Source organism: Oryzias latipes, chromosome 4 (genome assembly GCF_002234675.1).
Source record: "Oryzias latipes chromosome 4, ASM223467v1".
Lineage (NCBI taxonomy): Eukaryota > Metazoa > Chordata > Actinopteri > Beloniformes > Adrianichthyidae > Oryzias > Oryzias latipes.
In genome coordinates this window covers 29,453,351-29,481,306 of record NC_019862.2, presented here as the reverse complement: position 1 = coordinate 29,481,306, position 27,956 = coordinate 29,453,351, and the positions used below count along the sequence as shown (strand labels likewise).

The window sequence follows — 27,956 nt, the reverse complement described above, 5'->3', positions numbered from 1 at the left end:
ATGTCGACAGATTTAATGTTAGACTTTACCAACCATCAGCAGTACCCAGTTATGGATAGTGAGGCAGCCATCACCTCCATCGACCACGGAGGAGAGGAGTGGGGTAAGGGGGGCGCTCGTTCTTTCTAGAAAAAGATTCAGACAAGGGGCCAACTGCTCCACACCCGTTACTTTATGTCCTAATTTGCGTTAAATAGTGAATAAAACTGTGCGGTTACATTAAAACATGCCTGTTGTTTAAAGCTGTTGGTCTATGAGTTTAATAAACGTATTGTTTGGTTAGCTTTAGCTCCTCGGTTAGCATTAGCTGTGGATGCTGAAATGACGTAATTTGCTGAAACCGCTAATGGAAGAAACGTCTGATTCGGTGTTTTTACGCAAACTTCTGTAGGATTTTTGATATAGAGTCAAAGTTATTGCTGCAAAAGACAAAAATACTCTGCATTTAAGTTCGATTTCGTTTTTGTAAATGCAATTTTAACCTATTAAAGGCACATGATAGTGGCTGTCTAGTTGTTGTCATGACGTGTAATAATGATGACGATCTCCTACATAATTATATTTTCTCTTAAGGTTTTGATGAACCACTTCATGTAAATGGGTTATTTTATAATGGATACTTACATAATATGATACAAAACTTTTTAATCAACACTCAATTCACAAATTATTTATCTGTAAAACTAAGTCATTTCTTAGAAAAAACAAAAAAACTAACAAAACTAACTCACAATTACACTAAATCTGTGTTAAAGTCTCTTTTTAGTTATTTATTATTACAGTTGCCAATGTGTAATTTGCAAATAACACAGACCATTCATAGTAAATACAATCAACATTATTTTTACATTTCATTGTTTTTTTTTTCTTAGCTTTCATTCTATAAAAAATGTAAATACACTGGGAGTTTAATTATATGAATGAACAAAGGAGTAAACCGATCCTGTTTCCAGTGGTTGCATTGGTCTATATTGCATGGCTTGTAATATGAAAACAATTGGCGTATACTTATGGCGTATACTTGTATAGCGCTTTTCTACCTTGATAAAGGCTGAAAGTGCTTTACCGTCACAGTCCCATTCACCTATGTACACACACTACCAACGAATTGAAATCAAGAGTGATGTGGGGTTCAGTGTCGTCCCTGAGGACACGTCAAATAGGATGTAAGGCATAACCATAACCCATAACCATTATGAACTCATGTGTTGTGTTTTGGATCTTTTTTTCCACGTCCGAGCTGATGCACAAGCCTCATCTCATTCTCAGGAAATGAGAACTTTTCCTTTAAAAATGTCAAACATTCCAGGGCTACAGGAAGCGTCTAACCCATATATTCTGGTCCGAGTTCAGTTTCAGTTATACAGCCCAATATTCCAACAATAGTCGTCTCAATGGGCTTTTAGAAAGGAAAAACAATGTTTTGAAAGTTTGTTCTAAAAACCTTCAAATTTTACAGAACTTCTTAAACTAGTTGGGTTCACAAGACAGCAGCACATTTTTTCCACTGGGAGTTTGTAATGCAGATGAACCGTTCTGGGGGAAAAACATAGGATTAATGGAGAATTTTTAAAGGCGTTGAGATAAAAACGGCCTTTTTCTAAATCGCATGATGTGATCCTGCAGTCACCATTCCTCATTAAACACAGTTATGTAACTGCTTTTGAGCATCAAAATAATAAAACAATTATAACTCAAATTATTTCCCCTCGTTAAATTTGACAGACGTGATTAAGAATCCATTTGAAAAGAACTTAAGAAAAACTCAAATAAAGCTGGAATCCTCTGAATATATTCACTTATTTAGATGAGTTCCAAATATGTTCCAATAAGGAAAAATTAATATTTCATGGGGAGACGGAGAGGTTAGTATTCATGACGGGTTTTCTGTTCAGGCTCCATTTGGGAAAGGAACCGACTTTCATCAGCGGAATATGTTGCTTGCTTCAGTCTGCTTTGCCCTTGGCATCACGGCTGTTGACAAGTTCAGTATCTGTTCAAAGCGTAGCAGCTGATTTGATTTATCAAAATATAAGAGAAATCAGGATCCTTGCCTCGTGCCCTTGGGTGCTGAGCACTGAAAGGATTTCTGGATAAAAGAAAAGGACTCTTAGAGGCTCTGAGCTTGTTTTTTTTTTCTTTACTTGTTCCTCTGGTCCTTGACAACTAAGGTTTTATTTAAATCCTTTTATCCGCTTTTTAAAAAAAAAAAAAATGTTGTTTTTAAAAAGTAACCGGAAGCTGCCATACTAATATCCTGCAAACTGGGACACTAGTAGCCATCAAATCCTTAGCCAACTGTTTACACAAAGAAAGAAATGGAGTCTGTGCTTCTGACTTAGAAAAACCTCTGGTTCTATAAGGCCATTAGGCTGTGGTTTTATAGATTTATTCAAATTTTTGGAGACTTGAAGGTCTCGTCATGAAATCTGGATCCAGAGAAGACCTTGCTGATGCCGTTTTCGTCTTGAAATCACCATTCTGTTCTATAGCTGATAGGTCATACATGATCTTTATCGCATGGATCCAGTAGTTGAACATCGTTAAACTCCAGTGTTTGTCATTGTTTACTCAGATATAAGTCTGTTTGATGAGCTTGATGACCTGGGAGATGCAGACGACCTGCTGGAGGCCCTCGAGAGTGCTGGCTATGTGAGTGAACTGCTCTTTTACTTACCAGATTTAGAGGCATCACCATCAGCCAAATGGAAACGTATAGGTTCAAATCCTGTTGTTGGTATTGTGTGCACAAATCTTCATTGTCATCGTTTGCGGTTTCAGGTCACCGAGGGGCCCGACCTGGACTTTGATATCGATATTCCTCAGTGGAGTGAGGGCGTGTCCGGTAGCACCTGCACAGGTACAGCAGTCAGAAGATTGATGTGTTGTAGTTTGTCACATGGTGGCAGCATCTTAACAGATGTGTAACGGATAATACCAGGCGAGGCGGGAACAGTCTTCCGCAATGTCCGATTTTTGATCATTTTTTCTTCGACCAGGGGAAATTAAATTAATTATTGGTACTTAAATCTTGTATTTTTTAATGTTTTAGTCGTATTTCACAAGAAGCGGACAATTTGATTGGGACGTGTTGTCATAATAACCTGCCTCTAGCTCTGCTAAAACTGGTGTCTGGGGACTAACCAGCGGAGGAAAGGGGTTTATATGCTATACATCATGTTTAGTGATCCAAAGTATCAGTTCAGAGAGAAAGTTCACCTCTTACCGCTTGTTGTTGTCCAGATGATGAAGCCAAAGTTTGTTTTAAAGTAACAAAGTCCACAAGTATTTCCCTAGATCAAAATATCCACCATTAACTCTGTTCAATAAATGAGGATCAACACACAAACAATTTCTTCAAATAATAAGGAATATAATAAAAAAAAGAAACATTCAGGCTATTTGACTGCAACTACTTTATTAAGTGTCTATTGTCACTTTTTAATGGACACCCTGCATCCTGTCAGAATAGTGTTCACTTGAACATGGTATAAAGTAAAGATGTCCTGATCCGATTCCGGCTTCCGAGTCACGTGATTTTGATACTGAGTCCCGAGCTTTTGTAAAACAATTTTAAAACATGAAACAAAAAAGTTTTAAGCTGATTCAGGTTGGTCCCTATTTTTATTTGATTCCCCTTCTTTTATTATTACAGTTTGGAAAGAGCACTTCTGTGACGTAGCTTCAACATCTTAGTAAAAATAGTGCAACTGTTACCTAGAAAAAAAATAAATTAGAAGCGAGTCATGTGAGAGAGTTTGGAAACTGTAGTTCTGCAGGACCTCACTGCCGTCTCTGTCGCCTTTGCATGTCGTTTTTTGCGTCAAGACAAAATGCAAGTCACTTTTACATTTTATTAAGTTTTTGAGCCCCTGAAGTCCAAAGCTATGTCCGAATTCCTACCCTAACCCCTAATTACTAGAAAACTATATAGTGCAGCACTGTAGTGCCCTGAATTTTAAAAGAAATTTGGACACCATGCTCACTACTTTTTTTTTTTTAGACTGCGGATATGACATCATCGATTTCATGAAGTTAAAATCTAATCGATATGAGCGCTTTGCGACTATTATTTATGAGTCCACTGTCTTCTGAAGATGAAAACGTTGATTGTTTATTAAAATAATACATTTTTTGACAATTGTTCCGATGCAATGCATTGTGGTCTATATTCACCAATCTAGTGAGCATCGATGCACACTGGTTTTTTGCAGAGACTTCTGGGAAATTTCTAGGGCATTGGATTTTGGAATTCGGACAGCACTACAAAATGACGAGCGCCCTATATAGTGCACTACGTAGTGAGTAGGGAAGGAATTCGGATTTTGCTAACTTTACCGAGCTGTTTCTGTTAGCCTCCTGCTCAAGCTGCTGCCATGTTCCGCTGCGCTTTACGGCAGTAAAATATCGTGATCTGTTCACGATATGCAGACTTCTAGCAGGGCATTTATTTGAAACAACAAGCTTGAAATATACAGCGCTGATCAAAATAATAAAAAAATAAACATCCGAGTCCCTGTTCGGGAGACGACATCCGATTTCGATGGAGTCTGCAACCACGTGGTCGGCCCCATGTGGTTTGATCAGGACACCGCTGGTATGAAGTGGTGTTTCTCAGGAAACATTTCCTGCCTTTCACACCGAGCGTTTTTCCATTTATCGGTCAAATTTGACCCCCCTTCCCCATAAACTCAATAGTTAGCAGTAACTTGTTGACCATTCAGCTTATAAAAATATAGATTTCTAGGTTTTGTTGTATGATGTACTGTGGCTCCTTGTTTATCCCAGGAGTTACGTTCTAAAAATAACCTGTGATAAGAAAAAATCCACCCAGGATTCATCTTTATTTTTTACATAATTCTAGATGTTTTAAGGATGTAAAACTCCTCACTTTCTTCACTTTTCTCAGACAAATGCAAACATATTCACAGTTTTCTTTCTCAAAGTTCAAACTTTTATAGCAAAATAAGTGAAACCAAATATTTGAGATTGAGGATTTATGTCAGTTAAGCAAGCTGAAGCATTCTGTACAGGAGACACAGCTCAGCTGATCAAGATGAAGAACACTGTAAAAAAATAAAAAAGCATGCAAAACTGCACAAAAAAATCCCTGAAATGACAAGAAAGGGGAACTGCCTTGTAATGTGAAGGATGTGAAGCTGAAGTGAATGAGGGCAGAACGCATTTGCACACAGTGTCCTAACATTTGTGTGTCTTTCCAGATGGCGGCATGAGCGAGGACTCGCTCTCACCAGCTCACACCTTCAGTTCTGTTCCCTCGCCGTCCTCCGTGGAGGCGCTGTCGCCGTACTCTTCTCAAGTAAGCCATGGCCTTGAACTCTTGGCCTTCCCCGGTCTGTTCTAAAGCAGATTTCCAATGCAAATGCCTTCCTTTTTTGTTTGCATTTCCATGTGTCTTTAGTATAAATAATCTTTCACCTGTTTGGTGTGTAGGTAACAGCTGCTCTGTGCCCCTGGATTGCATCACTCACACACGACTCTGCCTTAAACACCTTGTCATAGGAATGAGTCCCCGTCAGTCTAAGCTACTCGTTAAAAAAGGCGTTGGCAGCTTTAGTCCCATTAGCATAATTTAGATGGCAGATGTTTTCACAGCGTGTCAAAACAAGGATGAGGGTTACTTCGCTCTCTGGCTCAGCACAGCCAGATGCACATTAGTTTTCCCGTCTGCTCATCGAGCCAAGGACACGTTTGTCCACAGCGAGTCTTTAACAAGTCCTTCGACAGTTTCATAGAATTACCATTGTTACTTAAAACCGTTGTTTCTCTCTTTAGGATGAGGCTCTGTCTCCACAGCAACAGCCGTCTCCGCTTTCAGTCTGCTCAGATTCCAGTGGCTTTTCTGAAGTATCTCCACCTCCCAAGAAAGTTGCAAAGAGGACCACTAAAGCGACACAAGGTGAGCGCCGACGCCACCAAGGACCTTTCGTTAATAAGTGACAAATGCATCCAATTAATGGACTTCTTCAAGAAAAGATCAGCTTTATGTTGAGAAGCAAAACAACATGAGTTGATTTCGTGTCTTGCCCCATCCAAATCTTTATTTAAACATCTTCCCATCAGCTCAGCCCCTCAGGAGGCCGATTCAGACCGGCCCGAAGATCTCCATCCAGCCCAAACCTGTGATTACGGCGATGCCGCTGGCTCCAACTCCAGCCACCCTGCAGCCCAAAACGATCATCATCCAGCCCCTGCAGACCACTGTGCTGCCTGTGGTCAAGCCAACTCCAGTCAGTATCCAACCAGCGCCCCCTTCTGGTGAGAGCTCACACTGCAACACGTTTTCTCCATCAATCTTCTTTATTCCATTACAATGCAGAACTGAACCCATAGGCACGCACTGCAGTTAATTTTTCTGAATATCTTTATTTTCTTTCTTTTTTCTTATTGATAGAAATCTTTAATGCTTTATGTAAAAATGCTAATTTGACCAGCAGATGGCGCCAAAATCCAAGTTACTAATGTTGTTTTGGCTTCATAAAGGTGGCTGTTAGATAGTGAGGTGGTGATGACTTTACATTTTTAACCCACATGTGGTCCAACTTGGCCAACATAATAAAATGGCAGATGATGAGCAAAAAAAATCAAAATTGTTTATAACTTTCATATAAAAGGGGTATTTATACGTCTCTTTGTGCGTCTTGTAATGGAGTCGTCATCTTTCTGGCTTTCTAGATTTTTTGGCCTCAGTTGACGTGTTACATCAGTGATACCAAGGCCAGGGTAAATACTTCCCCTGGACCTGAGTGGGTGGATATCTGACCTCTCAAACAGACTTGGCTCTCCTGTCTGTCTGTTACTGGGCTGATCGGTTTGATCAAGACGTCATCAAGAAGTTCTGGTTTCTATTCTTTTTAGCTGAATAGTTCCAGCTGGGGAGCACAAAGAAATACAAGATTTTTATGGATTACTTCACATTTTTAAAGAGTATACGATCGGCTGTTATTTATTTGTAAATAACAAAAGTGGTTTTAGTGCGTGCAACTTGGACTTATAAATTGTTCTTGCAGGTGTTGAACCTGAACTTAGGACGGTGTGTTGCCAGGTTGTTCACTAGCAGTCATGCTAGCACTTCTGTGGATCGTTACACTCTTAAAACATTTAGGGGAATTTCTTTAACCCAATTCCAGGGTTATTCACGCTGGGATATATTTTTGGGCAACTTTTTTTAAGCAAAGCAAATATTTTGGGCTCTACTGGTCTCATTCTCCTGGAGTTTTTATTTTATTTTTATTTTTTCTTTGAGTTAAAATAACCTAGAAAAAGTTGGGCTCTTTTATACTTCAGAGTTGGGGTAAAGTTAGAATACAAAAAGTTATTTTTAGCTAGTTAGTTGTTAATGTCTACAACATCAAGATCAGCGATACTCTAATCAAATTCTCACTAGTGAATTTATTAAGTTTGAAGTGAAAACGCAACACCTGTATAGAAATGTAACAACTAGAAAAAAACTCACAATTATTTCTTCTAAAATGACAACAGACAAACTTTACACAAACCTTTTACAGACGCTTTCCGATACGACTTCTCCACCACATTAGCAGACAGTTCAAATTCAAATAACTTTATTGATCCCTGCCGGGTGCAGAGAGAGCTTGAAAAAGTTTACATCACACAGACGCATAAAAAGAACACAATACTATACAGTACTATAATTCTTCAATACAAGGAGAGGCCCAATAGTACACAACAAACAATTATTGATCACCAGATTTTCGCACTATTTTAATTTTATTTTCAAAATTCAAATCAAAATCGGTCATTAAGAATAAACTTAAACTTAACTTAAACTGAACTTCAGTCTAATTTTTAACATCTACAAAAACACTTGATGCTTTTACTTTGAAAATGAGAACCTTTACCGACACTTTATTATGAAGATTTATTGACTGTATAGTGCATTTGGTTTGATTAATTTATAAACTCAAAATCCAACATTATTCTGCAGTTTTAGAGCGATAATTGCCTTTCCTGATGTATATTTTTTAAAAACTTTACTATCAATTTATAGATCACGAATCAGGGATTTCGTTGGTCACAAACAATCTTACTTGAATTTTTAGGAATAGATTGCGAGTATCCTGGCGTTCGTATACACAGCACAGCCCCACCTCGCAGTGAGAGACTGTTTACGGCCGCAGGGAAGCCGGGTTTCCAGCACAGGCCCAGTCAGAGGGGTGAAGATTCTCCTTTGGGATGCTCCTTTAGGAACAGCTCACCATGATTATAAACAGAGTTCTTTAAAAGGTGGACATGTGTGTTTATGTGCATCTGTGTGTTCAGTCACATAACTCACACACTTCTGAGGAATGTGGAAGTTAAAAACCAGGGTCAAGATGGCAAACAGCCTCTCCACCTGTACTTTAAACACAGGGGTTTTTGTTCAAACTAGCGGTTAGCCGAGGATGAAGAGCTGGAGGAAAACCAGGGATTCCATCTGCAGCTGGAGACTCTTTATCCTGAGTGAAAGAGTTATTGAGGATTCCGGTTTGATTCCTGATAAAACTGTGTTATTGCGTAGGATTTATGAAACGGTGTCTGCAGAAACATGCAGGCAGAAAAGTTCTGGAGACAGCAATTTGATGTCCGAACATCAGCTTCGAGGATTTATAGTTATTCTTATTTTATCACAGAGTGATTTTTCTCCTGAAAACCTTTTATGAAATACATTTTGAAGCCATTCAAACTTACATTTTCTATTTAAAAAGTCCTCAAATTCTTTAAACTTTCTTAAAATGTATGTTTTTCGTTGGAAATCTTCTAAAGGTTAAAGTTGTAGAAATTTTAACACAACTTAATGAACATTTTTAACCTTTATTTTAATGTTTTAAAATGTTTTTGAGTATAGTATAGTTAACATAAGTGTTTATCCAGCCGCTGCAGAATTATATCGGTATTTTTCACAGTAGTTTTTTGAAGTACCCTAAGTTAAATATCTTCCTTCACATGTAAAACATTATTTTTATAAATCCAATTTAGAGCCAAGTTTAAAAATGTATGGCAGTTTCTTTTCTCAATGGTGGGGAAAAAAGAGCTTACCTTTTTATTCTTTTTTTTAATTTTTTTCTTTATAAATTATATCAACACAAAGAGCGTTCAGGGACTGTTGGAATATTGAGGGAAACCATAACCTTCACTAATGAACAAAAACCGATGCTCTGAAAAGCTGAAGTTACAACATTTACCATGAAAACTCCTCCTCAGGTCCATCCATCGTTCTGTCTCAGCCAAGCCAGCTGCTGCAGATCCAAACGCCACAGGCCATCTCCGGCGGTGTGGTTGCCATGACAACCCTCAGCCAGGACAGACCTGTTTCTGTGGCTGCCCCCCCACTGGTCTCCGTTCAACTTTGCTCCCCCTCCTCAGACGACGATGTAAGTCAGTCGACCCGTTTCTGTGGTTGTTGTTTAGAAAGCTAACCTGTTTTGATGTTGAACTTAAATGACTTTACACACAGTCATGGCATAATGGAAGGCACCGTTTGAGCTGTGCGTAGACCTGCATCCCGTTTGTTGTTGGTTTTCTTGGACTGCCAGATTTATCCCTTAGCCGTTAGCGTTTCTAATCTCTTTCTGCCATGCTGACAAAGTATCAGGGACCTTTTAAGAAGGCAGCTGTGTTTCTTTACGGGGACGAAGGTTTATGTCCTTGTATGCAGCCGTGCGACGCGCAAACATTCGAGGATTTCCCAGCAAAGAAAGGAGGACAACGTGACGGGTGTTGTCACATTTAGTTTATTTAAAAAAGGAGAAAAAAATACTCCAGATTTTTGGAGAGTTGCGCAGCTGCTACCTCTTTTTTTTAACCACTCATCTCAAACATTCTCAGCAGGATTAAGGTCTGGTCTCTTCCCGTGAAAACTCTGCCTTCTTCTTTTTTTCTGTTTGTGTCAGTGAACCAAGTCATTGTTCTGGAATATACCCGTATCTTAAAAAAAAAAAAAAGAAAGATCTGTTGATGGAAAAGCTTTTACAAAGCTTGGGAACGCTGCTGACCTCATTTGGTGCCATCTAAAACAAATGGACCGGTGCAGAACACCTTCTGACCCATAAATGTTTACTTAGACGGTCGTTCAAAAATAATACTTTGCTAATCTTTCAATTAAACCCCAGGCAAAAATAACCCAAACCAATCAATATGTAGCTTTGGGTTTAAGTCATCTTTGGATGCTGACAGAAGTGGATGTTTGGGGGGTGGGGGTAATTCCTGCATGTTCTGCTTCTGGGGAGGGTATCAGGACAGCTGCACTAAACTGAAATATGTCCTGTCCGTTTACATTTTTGCCCTATTATAACTGTCACAGCAAATATTGTGCTCCAAACATTTTTGAAGCTGCAGACTCTCCATATTTAAAGACCTATTGTAACGAAAATGGTGTTTTTGGTGTCTTTTTAACATGTTTTTGTGGCTTTATTCTGACGATGGGGGACACAAATATAGGAAATTGAGCTTAAAATAGCATTTTTAGTTGTTTTTTTTTTTTATTCAAAATGCTGTGTAACAAACAGCTTATTTGTGACGTAAAAAAAGCTCCACTGCCGCTTTGCAAAAACTGTGTCCAAGAAGACACTTTTATTTTGTTTATTCTGGCTAAAAAATGGCATCATTATAATTAAGACAGCTGTGGGAACGCTTTAAAAACATATCAAAAGATGATCAGTGTTGGACTTTAAATCCATTAATGCCCTCAGTGTCACGTTTGTGGTGCTGCATTGCTTTGCCCTCATTTTTAACCGCTGGTTTAAGGATTTTAGGTCTTTTTATTGGTCTGTTTTTAAAATTTTGCTGTAACGGGTCTCCCTTGGGGGGTCCTGGCTCGTACCTGGGGTCGGGGCGGGGGGATGCCCGGAACTCCTGGGTGGTGGTGGGGTGCTCGTCTGGGGCTGTGGGCGTCCCTCTCCGGTGGGGCCCTGCGTTGGGCTCTTCCGGCGCGGCGGGGGGCTGCTTTCCTGGCTGGGCTGGGGCGGCGCTCTCTTTCCCTCTGCGCCTCCCTGCTCTCTGGCTCTGGGGGCCTCGCGGCGGTCCTGCTGGCCCTGGCCTGGGTGGCGGTCTTGGTCGCCCGGGGGGCGGTTGTTCCCTGCCTGTTCCCGTGTGGCGCTGGGGGAATTCCGGCTGCCGCTGCTGCTGCGGCGGGGGTATGGGTGTGGGGGTGGCTGGGCGCTCCTCCTCCTTCTTTTCACATTCCACCATCCATTTTAGAAGAACATAAACACTCACCTGAGCACAGGTGTTAGCTCACCTTTGCACTAATAGTTTGCATGATTGAATGAATGAAAGATTTCACACTAGTTGGTTTAAAGGCATAGGTATGCGTTCGTGAACACTATCTGTTTTGTGTGCATGCTGACATGTGGACATTTCTGCGGCTAGCAGGTGTGTTGATAATATTTGAGTGTGTGTGAACAGGCCCCGCCCTTTTTGTACTACATTTGAACCGTACCGTAACGATAAACAACCAGTAAACCTGTCTGCTCTATGCTGCTTCATGGTCTTACCCCCCTTCCCCTCCTATTATCACCCTCCTACCCCCCCCTCTCTCTAACGTCCCTCTCTCTTGTTCCCCTCTTTCCTTTTCCGTCCGGTCCAACACCAAAGATTTTCAAACATGATTGAAATTAATAAAGTTTGGCCTCAATTACAAAAGGGGTTTATTCAGACATACCTTTGGTTTGTCTGAAGATGAATAACCCCTCTTGTTAGAATAAAATATGTCCAACACAAGAGGCCCTCAGCTCTCATCTGTTTGCCTAGCTGTTGGACAGGACAAGTTAAAAAAAAAAAAAAAAAAAAAAAAAAAAAAATTTTTGCTGTAACTGTTCAGACCACAAAGTCCTCACACAACAGCTTACTTAATTTGTTTTCAACTGGAGGTCATGCAGTTTATTCTGCAGAAAACACCTTTAAATGTCTTACCTTTTATGTAAAATTAACATTTTAGTTCAGATTTATAACATTTTATGTGAAAAGAGCCAAAAATGTCCTTATCATTAATTTTATTGGTCTAGACAACCGATCTTAATGTTCATTTACTATGATTATAGTGAACCGTGGGCGCGTGCGTTTAGCCAGACCAAGAGAATAGTGTCAAGGTTTTAAACTCCAGAGGCCAAAACCAACACGGCAATGGCGTTTCTCAGCCTAACCCAAGTCAATAAAGCTGACAATAGATGATAAAAAAAGGGAGGGTCTGCACGCATTAATGCTGAAGGGAACAACCAAGGCTGCATTTGTGGAGCTGATGCATCACTTATTTCTTTATAAAAAAGACCTGCATGTTTAAAAATTCATATGTGAAGTCCAACGGAATGTAATTAAATGACTGGAAACAAACGTTCCAGGATTTATGTGGTAGTTATGGAAGAACTTTAGGTGAACTTTGTCCTAGTGTCCCGTCGGTGGGTTTAGGATATGTGTACGTCGTGTGCGCCCCCGTCCTCTGCAGCTGTGCTCGCTCACTGGACTCATGAAATGAAAAGATGCCCTCCCTGTGCCAGGTGGTTTTGCTATATCATTATATATATATATGTATGTGTGTGTGTGTGTGTGTGTGTGTGTGTCTGTGTGTGTGTGTGGAAATGCTCCCGCTCAACTGTTGGCCCGTGTAAGCCTGGGTGTTTAAATGGCTGCTAACGATTACACGCTTCTGGCAGGTGTTGAGCAGAGCGAAGGCTTTCGGGACAGCCGTAAACAGCCATCATGGGATTGGGTCAGCGTAATGGGCTCCCATGCAGACAGGGATTTAGTGTGGATGCATCACCTCCATGTGTGCAGTCCAGAATCCTGCTGTTAGTGGAGATGAAGGAAGAGGACAGTTGCTTTAGTGAATCAAACCCTAAACATCACATATTTAATCTCAAATTTTGTTTACCATAAGTAGCTCAAAGTCCCACTCCAACTACATTTTTATCTTTTGTAAAAGCATTCCCAGTGGTCTTTAAATTATAAATGTGCAGTTTTTAAGCCAAAGTAAAAAAACCTGTGTCGTTCTTTAAGCCGTATCTTCTGCAGAGCGTCATCAGAAGTTAGCCTCAGACGTGTTGATGGGACTGCTGGCGCAGAAGTGACCCATGCTGACATCTCATCATTACTTTGTTTACACTCTCTCCTGCTAGCTTACAGCCCCTCACAACTACAAGCTAACATTAGCGTAGCAAAAAAACGGTATCTGATCTTCTGCTCAGATGTCATGTTTATCCCAACACATCAGTCTTTATTCTTTTACTACGATGATGTCCCACACCCCGATGGTCGTGGTTGCCCTGGTCAACAGGAGCCTATTGGCTTTGAAGGTCCCTGTCGGCTTTGGCCCTCAGCGTGTCATACTTCCTGCTGATTTGGGGGACTTCCTCTCCCAGAAGTGGAGGGTTTTCTGGTTGTTGTTGATGTTTCTGTAGTTTTTACGAGGCGTGGGCGCTAACCTCACCCTCATCGTTCCACCAAGGTTTGTTTCTCCTATATAGGGCAGCCTGCTGAGGCTCCTGAGCTCCATCTGCCCGCTGCAGAGATTTCATGGAGACCAGTTTCTGCAGATTATCAATATCTAAGTAGCCCTAACAACCAGGTCACTTTTGGCAGTTTTTTTAGTCTTCAGGGATGTTAACATAAATATACTGTTAAATAGACAAACGAAGATGAAGTCACTTCCTTGTCTTCTGACAGAGGAGCTCCTCTTTAGCACCGTGACGGTCAGATGGTCTGCTATTTCTCTGCCAACTTTCTTCTCACATCATCTGTTGAGAAGTTGTTATGCAGGAACCCCCCCTTATCAGTCACACTAGCCCTTTTCACACCCAGGCCCGTTTGAGCATCAGCGTTGTTCTCCAGTTCGGAGCAGCTGGACTCCTTCCTGGTCCGGCTTGTTGATTTTTCCCATCAACTCCCGGCAGTTTGAACGGGATTCACTTTTGCCGTCTTACCTATTCAAAACCGGCCTGTTTGTGCCCTCTTAACCCCCCCCCCCCGAACCTCATTGTGGAGGTGACGGGACACCCCCCCTTTGCTTTCCAGTCCCTGGTAACTGCTCTCTTACAGTTTTCCCAGGCTTTAGCTGGTGGCACGACTCCCAGACTTGGGGTGGGAGACAGGAGGGTTTCTCAGGAGACAGAAATACAAATACAGAGATTCAAATAACTTTATCGTCAGAGGTCCTATTAGGCACCAGATCTGATGATTTCATTCGGGGAGAGTGTTTGAAGAGGGGCACGGGGGGTCCGGATGGGCCGGATGGACAGGGATGTTTGGGTTTGCATGCAGACCTTTCATTTCAATTCTCACATCATTGGTGTCGAGTGGGAAGATCTGCTGCTCTTAACAAAGACCATATATTTTTGAGTTTACGAATGACTTAAATTTGAACTTATTTACAGATTAACGAAGTTTTTATCGCACTTTTAAACGCTTCTTTAAAGGAGCAGGATCTTAAAGTTTATAAGCAGGAGATTTTGGACGAACGTAAAGATTTGAAATGGTAAATATCAGCCATGCCTAGTGAGAAACCTGTAGACTTTGCCTGGTTTATCTCAGTTTTTGCTGCTGCTTCTTGTGCCAACACATTTTGAACTTGCACGCGACAGCTGGGGCTGTTTTTGGCTTTAATAGAAGCCATAAATAATCTCTGTGGCAGCTTTAGCTGCAAGCTTTAGGTACGTTTGCATGCCACCATGTGAATGCTTTTCTCCTCTCAGTCCCATTACAAGATTCGAGTGACTTCACCACAACTTCCACATTTGAATCTAAAGTTATGTTCTGACCTAAATGGCATGAGAGCGTAAACATTCTGTCATAATACTGAGGGGAACATCGCATCTGCGGCCAATTCTGTTGGCCAAGTCCATTTTTCTCTGCTTTCTCACAATAACAGCCTTTCCATCCACTTGCTTTTGAGTCGGGCTGCATGGTGGTGTAGTGGCTAGCGCTCTTGCCTCCCACCTGGAAGGCCCTGGTTTGAATCCCGACTTGGATCTTTCTGTGAGGAGTTTGCATGTTCTTCTCGTGCGTGTGTGGGTTTTCACTGGGCACTCTCACAGTCCAAAAACATACTTTATAGGTTATTTGGTGAACATACATTGCCCCTGGGTGTGCATGTGAATGTGCAGCGACGTTCTAGGGTGCACCCTACCTTCTTCCAGCAGTAGCTGGGTTGGCTCGAAAGGGATTCAGCGGGTTCTAAATATGGATAGTTTTGAAGTAGAAGTGAAAGATTTGAGACGAGTAAAAGCAGTTCTGGTTCTGTGTTTCATTGTATTTTTATTTTCTTTTAATCCAGTCCAAGTTGTCCCAGAGGCAGCAGCGCATGATAAAGAACCGAGAGTCGGCATCCCTGTCTCGGAAAAAGAAAAAGGAGTACCTGCTCTCTCTGGAAGCTCGCCTCAAAGTGGCGTTGTCGGAAAATGAGGTGCTGAAGTCTGAGAACGGCAACCTGAAGAAGCAGCTGGAGGGGCTGCTGAGTGAGGTGGGTGTGCAGGTCCAACAGGCCCCCACGGCCTGCACGTCTGCACCTTCACGCATTCCTGCCTTCTTCCTGCAGAACACAGTCCTGAAGGCAACTGCCCCCAAGAGGAGAGCCGTGTCCCTCATGGTGGTCCTGGTCTTCCTCGTGTTCAATGTCGGACCAACGAGGTGAGTTTGAGGCATTTGATGTCTGGATTCCTCCGTTCCGGTAAATCCCGACTGGATGCTTCTTTGTGGAGTTTGGATTTTCTCCGGCTGCTTCCCACACTCCAAAAACTTGGTTTGTGGGTTTGTTGGTGACTAAATTGCCCATTGGGGGGAGTAGCTTGCCCTGTGATGGACTGGTGAACTGCCCATGGTGTATCCCACCATCGCCCTTATGTAGCCGGGTAGGCTCCCTCTGACTAAGGTTGGGTACCACAAGGGTTTTATCCGCTGAACCGGTACTTTTAAACCGGCTGCAGTACCTAAATGGTGCTCAAAAAGTTGCTTCAAAAATGAAGAAAAATCGACGAAGCAGCACAAAAGGGTGAAGGAGAGCGCTTGAATCTGCCTAAGATACTTTATTTCATTCTTCCTGTCTGTCTGCACTGCAGCACCGTGTCTCTGTTTTCACATACGCTGAAGTTTCACGTCTTTGTTTCGGAGCATTTTACGCGTCACTTTGATCCGTCAGGTTGCTGAAATAGTCTTTTGATGTGAAGTACAGACGAACTGTCACTGGCTTTGCCTTTGGCATTTTGGCTGAAGCTCCACCCACCTTCACAGCCACACCTGTTCCCATGAGCGCGGGAAAAGTAAAAAGATTGGCTAGAAATGTACAGCGAAACTGAACAGAATAAAAATGAACGACATATCCGAAAACAGAGCACCCGCTTCTGCGTTTTAATGCGGTACAGAGTTTTGGTAAAAAACTGATTTAATGGTATTTGTTGGTGTTTTTTTTTTTTTTTTTAACAAAAACTGTTTTCCATCGGTTTTTAATCTAATGTTTCCCAATTTTAGCTCCGCCTTTGTTCAAATGAATCCCCAGATTATGAAAACAGTTTTTCTTAACCAAACTTGGTTCTGGATAGACGTTTGAAGAATAAATCAATGTTTAATCAAATCATGTTGACTCGTAAATCAACTTTTGAGTGTGTGCATTGAATTAAGTCAGTATCTTGGCAGTGACACCCAGCCCTAGAACTCCCAGCATCCTTTGCAGCAAATTCTTCTAAAAAAAAAAGTTTATCAGAGCTAAGGAGCTCCGAAAATGGCAGATGACACAGGTTGAGCTTTGCAAAGGTTACCCAACCGTAACTTTGTTAACACACATGGATTTAATTCCTGCAGGAAATCCAGTGACTCATTGTGGTGTTTGGGTTATGTGCTGTATACAGAAAAAGGTTGTTTTTTCTTCAGAGTGTTGATCAATAGATTTTGTTTGTTCTAAGCAAACCTTGGACTTACCGTACGGGGTTTTCAGTATACAGATGTATTGAATAAAAGGAAAGCGTAGCCATTAGCCGTTGCATTGTGCTGTAATTATCATTTTGTCTGTGCGTCTGCCAGTTGAGGGAGTTGTTCTGGTTCCTAAAAACATGCAGGATTTCACCATTTTTGGCTAACATTTACCTTTTTTAAAAGGTCAAAGGTATTAGACATGTTTACATTACAACTTTTCCTGTCTTTAGTAATAATTGTGACTAATCACGACCAGTTGCATAAAACGACTCTGGGGACAAAGAGCTTGTTTCCATCAGGCAGAGGGATTGTGCAATTTCACAAAGTCAAACTCCCTTTCCACTTTCTGTCCTAACAACGGGTTTGTTTGTTTTCCTTGTTTTTTTATTCATGTTTTCTGCTGGGAATGAGTTTTTCCACAAAAATGTAAGCATCGTTTTGTTGGGTCTGCATCTGAAAATGCTGTTTGGGTGTTGCAACGCTCAGATGTTTCTGTTGTGTGTCTGTACCTGTGCGTTCTGTGTCGTCGGATCTCTTTGAAAACGAAAAGCCTTCCTCTGTGGTAGGGCCTTTAAATCCAGCGGAGTATTGACGTGTCACAGCGGGGTTTCAGTGTGCACTCAGAGCTCAGATCCAGTTTGTGCTCATTAAAACATTAACATTTTTGTTTTTCCCTTCTCATCAGTCTTCTTCAAGGAGGCCCAGACTCCAGTCTGAAAGTTGCTCCCATGCAGCACAGCGGCAGACATCTGCTGGGTTTTTCATCGGAGGCAGAGACCGAGGGGCTGACACATCCCCAACCTGGCAACGCACATTCTGGAGCAGCAGACAGGTAACGCGTTGAGATGAATTCACACCAAATGCGATTTGCGCGGCCGGTTTGAATCCCAAGTCAATGTATCAGAGGGTCCTGTGGTGCGTGGCGTCACATCAACGAGTCAGAAAGTCAGTTTTGGCCCGTGACGTGTTGATGACGTGATCAGTGGGTGGAGTCCCAAACTAACATGGAGGAGGATCTGATCGTTCCACTGAACTACTCGCACTTAATAATATTTTACTTTGTTCCATCAAGACAACACTAAAAAAATCATTTTATATTAATATGCATTTCCTACTGTGGGACAGCAAGTCAGTTCTTCCATGTAGGAACGAGGCTAAAAACTTTAGGCAGTAGCTCCTACCACACAGATCATGACCACTTCTCTTTTGATGCAGAACTAGTGGCACCTGCCCTTACGTGCGGTTCTGTGCACATGCAGTGGAAAGCAGGTGAGATGCAGGCGTGTCAAACTGATTCTTCATTTTTAAATCCACCCAAATTACTGTGGATCGCACAAGGGGGGCCCATTAGAGCCTGACTGTTAGAAATGACGACATTAGACAGATTGTCGTATGTGTAGGCATCCTACGGTCGTTCTTTGATATTTAGGTACCACGTGCACATGCGTGCAGCATTCTGGTGGTCAGTAAGGAGCCAGTACTCGTTCCTTACTAACGACTACAGTAAAGCGTAAGGAAACGGACGACTGCATCACCAGAACGTCATAAGTTTGTGTAACCTTCAGTACTCTTACGGATACGTCATGATACACGTACCTCAAGTCCGTTGAGGCGGCCTCAAGGGGACTGCGCTCCTCTTCAGGTGCAGCTGCTCTTCTCTACAACCCTTCACAGACCTGCAGCCTGCACCGGTATGGGTCAACCCCCCGTATGGGTGCGTGTGCCTAAGGCTTTACACCGCCTCAGACCAGGATACACCTGTGAATGTTGTCAGCTGGAGCCGGTGCAGCTCATTGCCGCACGTCCAAACATGCTTTGCAGCTGATTAGCGGCTCCGTCCAAACATCTGCCTTTTGAAAGCCTGCAGACCACCGCTCAGGCTGTGGCTGGAATCCTGCTAAACTTAGTCCAGGCATGTTTGACATGAAGCTTCAGATGTTGATGAAGGTCTATTTTTCTTGGGTCTTTTGAGTTCAGTCTTTCAGTGTTGAGACATGACCCAATCCCAGGGTTTGTAAGGCGGTCTTTGTCTCCCTGGCAGTGCTAGTCTGTGTCGGGGGGGTAAAAACGGAGAGCAGGTCACACGTCACTCCAAAGCATTCATCAGCGGGATCGGGTTTCAGGAAGGAACACATCAACCTCCACATCAGCCTCAGATCATGGCACCAAGTGCAGCCGCAAAAAGCTTAATAGAGGAGGACATGTGCAACCCAAGCTTAGGGCCCCCGCAGATCCTTTTTCCACGATGTTGAAAAGCAGCAAGATGAGGCCTGGACTCACGGGTCGTACCACGGTGGACTGTGTGTGTGAGGGGGGGATAATGGAGGTGTGTGTTTGCTGTACACCTCAAGAGCCCTTCTTCTGCTGTGAGCTCATGTGGATGATCCGCTTCAATCATTCCCCTTAAAGTCCCACATGATAGCTGTGGAAATAAAGATTCTGTAATGTGGCGTCCTGCTGCCAAAAGCGGCGTAACCGTGGAGTCTTCAGCGTCAGACTGGGTGGAACCTGTTGGGTGGCGGTGCTGCCGTCTCTGCAGCATGCTTCTGATGACTGTCTGAAAGATTTAGAGCTGCGCGTCTCTGCGTTTAGGATGCAGGTCAGAAGTTTGGAGCTGAAAGGCTGCAGATGATGAGTGTGGCCACATTTACTGCTACTCTAATGGTGCTTTTAGATTTCCTGTTAGGAGAATCTATAGCATTTCAGCTAAAACAAGAACCATTATTGACTCTTGACATGATGTCTAATTCATAATAAACAAATGACATTAATAAATCTCTTCAATCAGTTTTGCCCTAAAAATATGAATACATTAAAATTGATTGATTTTTTTTATTTTCATTTATATTTTCTTTGGTTCAATTTCATGTGTTTTTTCAGACTAAACAGATTGTTTTTGTTTGTTTTAATACAAAAAATTGCAGCAAAAGACTTTGTTTGGGGTTTTTTCTCAGGTTTTGTCAAGAGGTTTCCAGAACCCAACTGAATTATGTAAGGTTTGGAAATTAATGGGTTTTGAAATAAGGCAGGAGTTCATTAGAAATTGACCTCTGAGTTGTGGGCGGGGCTCCACCCCAATTGCTGAGAGCTCTCTGTTTACAAGCTCTCCTGCTGGCTCACGGCTCTTCACACCCTGGTGTATTTTCTACGCCACAAATACGACCTTTTGCAAACTGCATTTTTTCGTCTGCTCCTGGTTCACAACAATTTGACTAAAGAATAACTCAGAAATGCTATTTTTAAGTGTCTTTTTTTTGCTTTTCTTCTTGTGTTTCAGTCCTGGACGTAAGGCCTTGATGGTGGTGAAGGATCCAGTCTTTCTCAGACCACCTCCCCCCTGTCAACCTTCCATTAACAGGACCAAATGTATGGAGTAAGTATTCAAGCGTTACAGGTGTCTTGGCTTGTTCTTGCTCCTTCTGCCTCTCCCTGCGATGGAAGTTGTAACCGTAAAACGCTGTGTGACCCTGATAGGCTTGCTCACGAGCTCAGTGGTTGGGTCCACCGTCATGAAGTGGAGCAGACCAAATCCAGGCGAGTGAGCAGCAGCCCCCACAGACCCACCAGGACCACTCTGGTAAGTCACAGCAGCAGATTAAGAACCACATCTAATCATCCAGATCACAGGAATAAAAAATGTCATTTATCACTTTGCAACTTTAGCTGTGGAGGGATTTCGAATAATTGAAAGGCGCCGCTTCAGCACCTGTCACAGCCTCCATTTTTCTGCCTCACATCATTTCAGGCTGAGTTTAATCCGACAGCCCGGAGTCGGTAAACATTGTGGGATTAGTGGCCTCCACTTTTTTTTTTTTTTTCTTCAAGATCTGTCAGAACATGTCCAGTCTGCGTTCTCGCATCGATGTAAGAAAGAAAACGGTCCCCTCACTGCCGTTTTCAGCTTCAGTCTAAACTCAGATGCTGGAAATATCTGCAGTGGATCTTTGAAATGATTAACACTGCACAAATATGGAACAGTTTGTGTAATCTATGTTTTGTTGTCTCTGTCTCTGTTGTTAAAACTGTGTTTCTGTAACTGCATCTGTTGATAATGTTGGTTCCTCTTGTCTCTAAAGTGTGGAGATGTTACAGTTTTACCCAATGAAATGAGTTTTATGTTGTTTCCCTCCCAGAAAAGCTACTTAAAAAGAAGCAAAGAGGCAGAAAGCGCTCAGATTGTGACCGTTCCGTACACAGGAACCACTGAGGGGAGGTGAGTAACCTGCTGCTGTCGTTTGTATTCTTACTTTGACGTTTTTTCATTTTTCTAATATTTTTTTATCCTTTTTCCAGATTTTCTTTTGTCTTAAAAACAAAAAAAGTGCTTTTTTATGCTGTTCTGATCCATAATTCTCCCCAATAGGAATCCTGGCAGCGAGCTGCAGCTTTACTACGCGCCAAAACACATTTACAGCGACTTTTTTGATGAGCTCAACCGTCAGGCGGACACTTTCTACGTGGTTTCTTTCCGAAGGGTGAGTTTCTCTTTCCCAGTTCTTCACCGCGATGCAACTTGGATTAGAGCGGAGAAATCCCAGCCAGCTCGCACTCTGACACAAAATCGGGGACTACGCTGAAGTCAGTGATCATAAAACTGATTGTAAATCTTTTTCAGATCAAACAATTAGTCTGATTCGATTCAGAGCCATTCGATTTTGAGAATCTGCCAAAACCGCAATAGCGGTTTACGGTCAGAGTATGTTTTCGGATGTTGATAAAAAAAATATGTTAAAGTGTTAATGTTAATAATAACGTTTACTTTAACGTTGGAAAAAAATGAAAGAGAGAGAAATGTTTAGCCTGTTTTGTTCTTCTTCAGTTTTGTTTGATGGTAGTTTACTCCCCAACATACGAGGATGCAGCGCCACTCAGCGGCTCTTTACCTGCGCTCACTTTACCTCTTTTCCTGTAGCCAAAATGTATAAAATGTCAACGATCAGACAGAGCACGACTTCAAGCCGTGTGGCTGTCATCCGGTTTTTCCTCGTAGGAATGTTTTTGTTATAAATTTAACTTTCATCAAGTAGTATTTGTTTTTCTCTTGATGCAAAGGCAGTTTGTGATTTGTAAAGGGAGTTTATTTATTTATTTTTTACATGTGATTATTGCATTTTACTATAGAAAAAGTGACACAACACTGTCAACAGGAATATGATTAAAAACTCAACAGGTAAATGGAAATTCTCAGTGCTTAGCCTTTGCTAATCTTCACTTTGAGTCTAGTCCTGATAGGAAAAATGAAAATAGACGTTCCAAAGAAAAAAATGGGTTAATCCTGATTTATTTATTTGTCATTGGGGCTTCACTCACCCAAGTCCCAGCTCTGTGCAGCAGCTGTAACAGGAGTCTAATGAGCGCATCATTCTCCAACACTCAGAGAGAAATCATCAACATTGCAACAGAAAATCACTTTGACACAAAAATGATCAACATAAACCTTATGGGCCGACTTTTTTTCTCCTTCCTCCATGTTTGGTGAACAAATAACACAAAACGCAATATTAAGAATGAGAAGCAGAAATCCGTGTAATTTGGTGGAATTTAGCTCTCAGATCTACACTCCTTTAACGGTAATTGAGTCAAGATGGGGGGGTCCAGAACTATTAATATGGTTGGCAGAAAGCCAGAGTGCTTGGCTGCAGTTCAGCTGTGTGAATTAGAGGCAGTGAATGCATGCGCTCCGTCACACAGTCGATGATTAAAGCTACAGTTTGTCTGTTAGCGTCACAGCTCCAAAATGGCTAAGCTAGTCTGTTCATAAAACAAACTCCACTTGATGAACAACTTCCCAGCCAGTGAAATGTTTCACTTCCTCTTTGTTTTCAGGATCATCTTCTGCTTCCCGCCACCAACCACAACAAAGGAAGTCGACCCAAGATGTCTGTGGTGTTGCCAGCAATGAACATAAACGGTGAGTGTGGCAGAGGAGGAAAGGACTTCCCCCAAATAAACCAATGGTAGAAAAGACGACGAGAAAAACGATGGCGGTGAAGACGGACGTCTAATTGTTGTCCTCTTTGTTGATGGCTGGGAAGATGAGGGAACATGTTTCTTCGTCTGCTCAGATGAGCAGCACCGTAGAACCGTACGGGTGATGCGGGATTTTGGTTGTCCGGGTCTGTGGAGGGTCATAGAGAAGAGCGGCCGCTTCTTAAGGAGAGCACAGGTGTGTCTGAAGCTTCGTTAGCATGTGACTCGTGTTTAAGAACACGCTAAAAGCAAATCATTGAACGAATGTTTAGCACATGGTGTTCACACTGGACTGTCACTGCCCAATACTCGTGCATGTGCGCCACCTACAGGTGGAAGAGTTTTTGGTGTAAAATGTCCAAGCGGTGTCAATCTGGTTAATGTAGCTCCAGGCTATTTCTTTCTCAGCTCTGTTCCGATAGATGATAGCCTTGGTGTCATAGAATTCTGGTCAGGTCCAAACCAAAATGATGAATTTCTCCGTCACGATCAGTTTTCAAATGGCCGATACTTAAGTAAATCCATACATAACATACATAAGCCAATCCCTGATCGGTCAAAGTTCAACTGGTTTAACTTTCAACGCCTGTCCGTTGAACTCGCGTAGCGACACATGAAGAGTGACCAGTTTTGAACGCAGAAGCCCAAACATGCATTTACATGTGGTGTTGGCGTAGCTTTACAGTTCCCATGAGGCTCGTACGGCCACCTCAAGGGACGTCAGGAAAATGTAATGTACCATTGTCGTGCGTGTGGTAGGTGTGTCGTGAAGTATTTGTAAGGACGTTACCCGCTCTTAAAAGTTTTACTGGCCCCTTACTGACCGCACCCATGGGGTGTGCACGTGATATGCAAGTGCACGTACACAAACTTTGTCTAATTTCCTCATTTCCAGCAGTCAGGCTGCATGCAAAGGGCGTGCACGTGTCACGTGAACAGCTGTAACGGGCTGCAGGATTTGATGTTTTCACTACAGCATGTCGCCTGTAGAACAAAATGTGCATGAACATTTTTTTTTATCACGTCATCAAATTCATTCATTGGTTTTCCTTTTAAAAATATTTTGGATGTTTTTTTTTTCAGTGTTTTATGTAAAGTACTTTATATAAAGAGTATTGTCTTTGTACCTGAAATGTGCAATTTCAGTTATTTTTGCAGTTAAAGCCACTAGTTTTTTTTTTGTTTTTGTTTTCATAACCAAACTATTGGATTGAGAAAAGAAACTTTCACGTTTAAATCTGTAGTCTTGCTTTCATTTTCTTTTAACCAGCTGATAGACTTCCAGAACCTTTTCATTTGTTCCTCATAAATCATCTTCCAGAACCTCCAGACTTTGGTTCTTTTGACAGCCGGGTTTTCCTCTCTGCCCGCGTGAAACCTTTACGTCTGTTTGTCGGCTCCTCCTCCAACACGGACAAAAATTACAACCAGCCAATAAATTCCTTTCATCCACAAACATCCATGTGTCGCACAGATGACAGCCTGCGCGTTTCTCTTGACGTTCAGACCGCCTTTGTTTAGAGCTAATCTAGATCCTTGGACGGCATTCCTCCAGCGGGAGACTCGGGATGCCCTTTAGGAAGCGTGATTACTCCAGCCGGGGTAATTCTTTCCAGCTCTGTTGCTGCTCCTTAGGGAGTTCTTCTTACGATCTCTAAATGCTTTTCATCTGGAGGATAGACTTTGCTAATCTGAAGGGATTATGCAGTGGTCCATAAGTGAAGAGACTGAAACTTTGACGTGAATTTGCATTTCGTTTTCTTAAGTGAAACCCCTGAAAAGCCACCTGGACTCGGCTCAGACTGTTTATTTAATGACCCCAGGTTCAAAGCGGCTCAAACAAGTGGCAGCGGCGGCGTGTTTGGATGGCGGCGAGGGGCAGAAATGTTCTGGCCATGACGTGATTCACAGATGGATCCTCTGAAGGAAAAAAAAAGCCCACTTGGGTTGATGTTTGCGTCCCTGAGCTGCCAGCTTTCCCGAGTGTTGGGGTCCGACTCAGAACTGCTGCCCTTAGACTCCCCCCCACCACGAAGGAGCTGACTTTTACCGCCTTTAAGCTCTTTTTTATGTTTCGTGTCTATAATCATGGCTTTAAAAAAAGGTTCATGACTCCCTGAAGAACCTAAACATAACTTAAACAAAGAAAGAGGCCAAAAAGCTGCAATAATTTAGCCACATCTCAAACTCTAATATCTGATGCACCTGATCATTTTATTTTGACAGAGTCATGCCTTTATTTTGAAACCGCTGAGACAGAATAAGTCGCGTGACACAGAAACTGTGGTCATGCCTTCAAGAACTAAAGACGGCAGGTTTCACCACGAGTGTTACGATTTTATAATCACGTTTTTTTGTTTGTCAAATCTTTATTTCAACAAAAACTAAACGGAACAAGTTGAGTAAAAAGAAACAGAGTTCCTGTCGGACGGTCCGGGTTTGGAGCTTTCCAGGACATCTCCTGGCTAACGTTTTTTCTCACTTCATTTAGGAATAGTGGTTTTAAATGGAAAGATCCAGATCAACATCCTGCTTTTATATAGATGGACTGATCTGCTGTTCAGGTTTTTCGCCCACAGCCTCCGCTTGATTTTAACGGATTTAGTTCCATCAAAAGTCTTTCTCGTTTTATGAACTGCTGTCGCATTAAATACATGAGTGATTCTGTTTATTGTCTTCTGAAAAAATGCTTTAGATTATAGACTACGGTTGCTCCCCCCTGCCCCCCCAAAAGCCCAGAAGTTCCTAACTGGTCACTGAGAAGTTCAACAAGTGAAGTTTTTCCTGAAGGCGTATTCTGAGACGTCTCTTCCACCCGTCTGCTGGCGACAAAGTCTGTCAGGGAAATCCGTTTCTCACACCGGCGTCTTCCTCCAGACCGCCGTCCTTCACCCTACGTCCCAAAGATGACCTTTTTCAGACGCCGTTTTCTTCTGTCTGCTCCTGATTCACAACGATTTGAAGAAAGAAATACCCAGAAATGTGAATTTAAGCTTAATTTTCATCAGAAAAATGCCTCAAAAACATGTACAAAACAGTATTTTCATCAGAGTGGGTCTTTAACATCACACCACAGGGAAACACGCGAGTTATCCTGAAAAAGACCTTTGCTCATCTGTCATTTCAGCCTGAAAAAGGTTCAGTATATTCAGTTTAATGAAGCCCAATCACAGGCAGCCGTTTAGTCAGAACCTTATCAGCCACCGTCAGCTGCTCGCCGTGCTGCTGAAAGCTTCTAGAACACTTCCAGATGTCAGGAGAGCTTAACTCGTTTGAAAGGTGACCTCTTGACTGCAGCGTTTCATCTTCTCGATGATGCAGAGATGAAATGTTTGTGCAGATATCGGTTGGAGAGTGAAGTGCTCACTGCTGAGGGATTTAAGCTCTTCATCCCGTTTAAGAGCCACTTTTATTCCCATTAGCTCCTCTTTGGATGAAGGTTTTTGAAGGTTTCTGGTGTTGGATAGGTGCTGGTTATCCTCTGTGGTGCTTTTTGTTTTTGGTGACACGCACAAACAGTCTTTACCTGTTTGGTAAAATGACACAAAGACATGCAGCAGCTGCTGGAGATGGGTGTTCTGCTGTCCTGTGTAAGGCAGAAGAACTGATATTTACTACAGATGTGGTCTCTTTAAACCTTTTTAAAGAGACCCCCGGCTCCATTTAAGGGTCTTATAACTAAGCTGAGTGAGGTCTGAGGTCCAGCAGAGGAATAGTCTCTCCACAGATGCAGCAGAAGCCTCAGAAAACGAAGGAACAAAAGCTCCTAGAGGCTGACGTTCAGGTTCTGTCTCTGCGTTGGCGTCCATCCACAGGATCTGCTTGGTTTTAGCGCCATGAGGCTCTAAGAGAAAATCAATTATTCATTATTTGTGGTTTCTTTAAAGCAGTAGCCAGAGTCACGACTGCAGATTTTCTTCATTTGCCCAGATTTAGAGGATTCTTCCCCCCCCTCAGCACAAGAACACGACCTCGTTTAGATGCTGCTGGGATTTTCCTTTTGTCTTTGCATGTCTTTGCCTCGTTTGGATCTGTTTGTTTATCTTCACGCTGCTGAAATCCAGTGCATGACTAACCTCCGGGCTCCATCTGTAGCCCAGACCGTCCACCGCCACCCCCACCCTCAGGTTAAAGAGCCCCTCCCATAAGAAATGGTGGGGTTTTTTTTTTAAACCATCTTTTTATTTTTTTTTCAAAGAAAAATAGTTTTTCTTTATTCAATTCATTGTGAATCAGCAGCAGCTGAAACAATGCTGTGTTAATCAGAGTTAAGGGTTTTGGATTACGGGAAGGAGGGGCAGAGTTGCTCTGTGCACCAAAAGCCCCGCCCACAACTCATGAACTCCTGCTGCTCTGCAGAAACTATGTCCTGGTAAACAGCACAGGTTTTTGGCTAAAACGGCAGAATGAGAATGAAAAGGGCACCAGTGCCGTTTTGGGCCCACATTAACCGGCCCCCTCTTCCCTTCTGGGCTCCACAGATTCCATCATCGGAGGCAAAGACTTCCACGTGATGATGCAGATCGACTGTGAGGTCACCGATACCAGGATCCTTCACATCCGCTCCTCCACCATCCCGCCTGTGCTGCGGGTCAACGACACCTTCTACCAGCACTCCTCCACGGACACCAAGGCTCCGCCTCCTGTTGGGGTCCTGGTGGGGTCGGCGTAGGGTCGCCGTCGAAGCAAAAACCAGACGTCGCTGAAGTCATGTGAAGGATTTTGGATCCGTTTTTTGAATCTTGTCTAATCTGTCCGCTGTGAGTCGGTCTTTTCCTGATCTGGAGGCTGTTTTTTTTTTTTAGTTTGTGGCAGCTCTGACTTTTCCCTGACGACCTCAGAGGGGGGGGGGCATTGAACCTCAGGTCCTTCTCTATAGCGAGGACATTTTCCACTCTGATGCTGAAAGGCAAAGGAGTTCCAGCTGCGCGGCAACATTCAAACAGAAGACGTTTTATTTCTGAAACCTTCAGGGGTTTTCAGTTTATCATCTGCAGAAAAAAAAAGTTAACTCAGGAAGTCAATGAACCTTTTAATTTAGCCACTCTGATGCTCGTTAAGCAGCACTT

General features: G+C 42.5%; 1 protein-coding gene across 1 annotated transcript; it reads left to right on the top strand.

Moving 5' to 3' along the window:
* Window positions 1-27,559, top strand: atf6 (activating transcription factor 6). Its single transcript, NM_001278901.1, is given in 16 exon segments — window positions 1-103; window positions 2,576-2,652; window positions 2,782-2,860; window positions 5,223-5,320; window positions 5,797-5,920; window positions 6,085-6,279; window positions 9,226-9,395; window positions 15,287-15,472; window positions 15,548-15,639; window positions 17,603-17,749; window positions 20,195-20,290; window positions 20,392-20,494; window positions 21,051-21,130; window positions 21,281-21,392; window positions 22,744-22,828; window positions 27,369-27,559. Coding segments are annotated over 16 exon segments (1,938 nt in total).
* The last annotated feature ends 397 nt before the right edge of the window (window positions 27,560-27,956 follow it).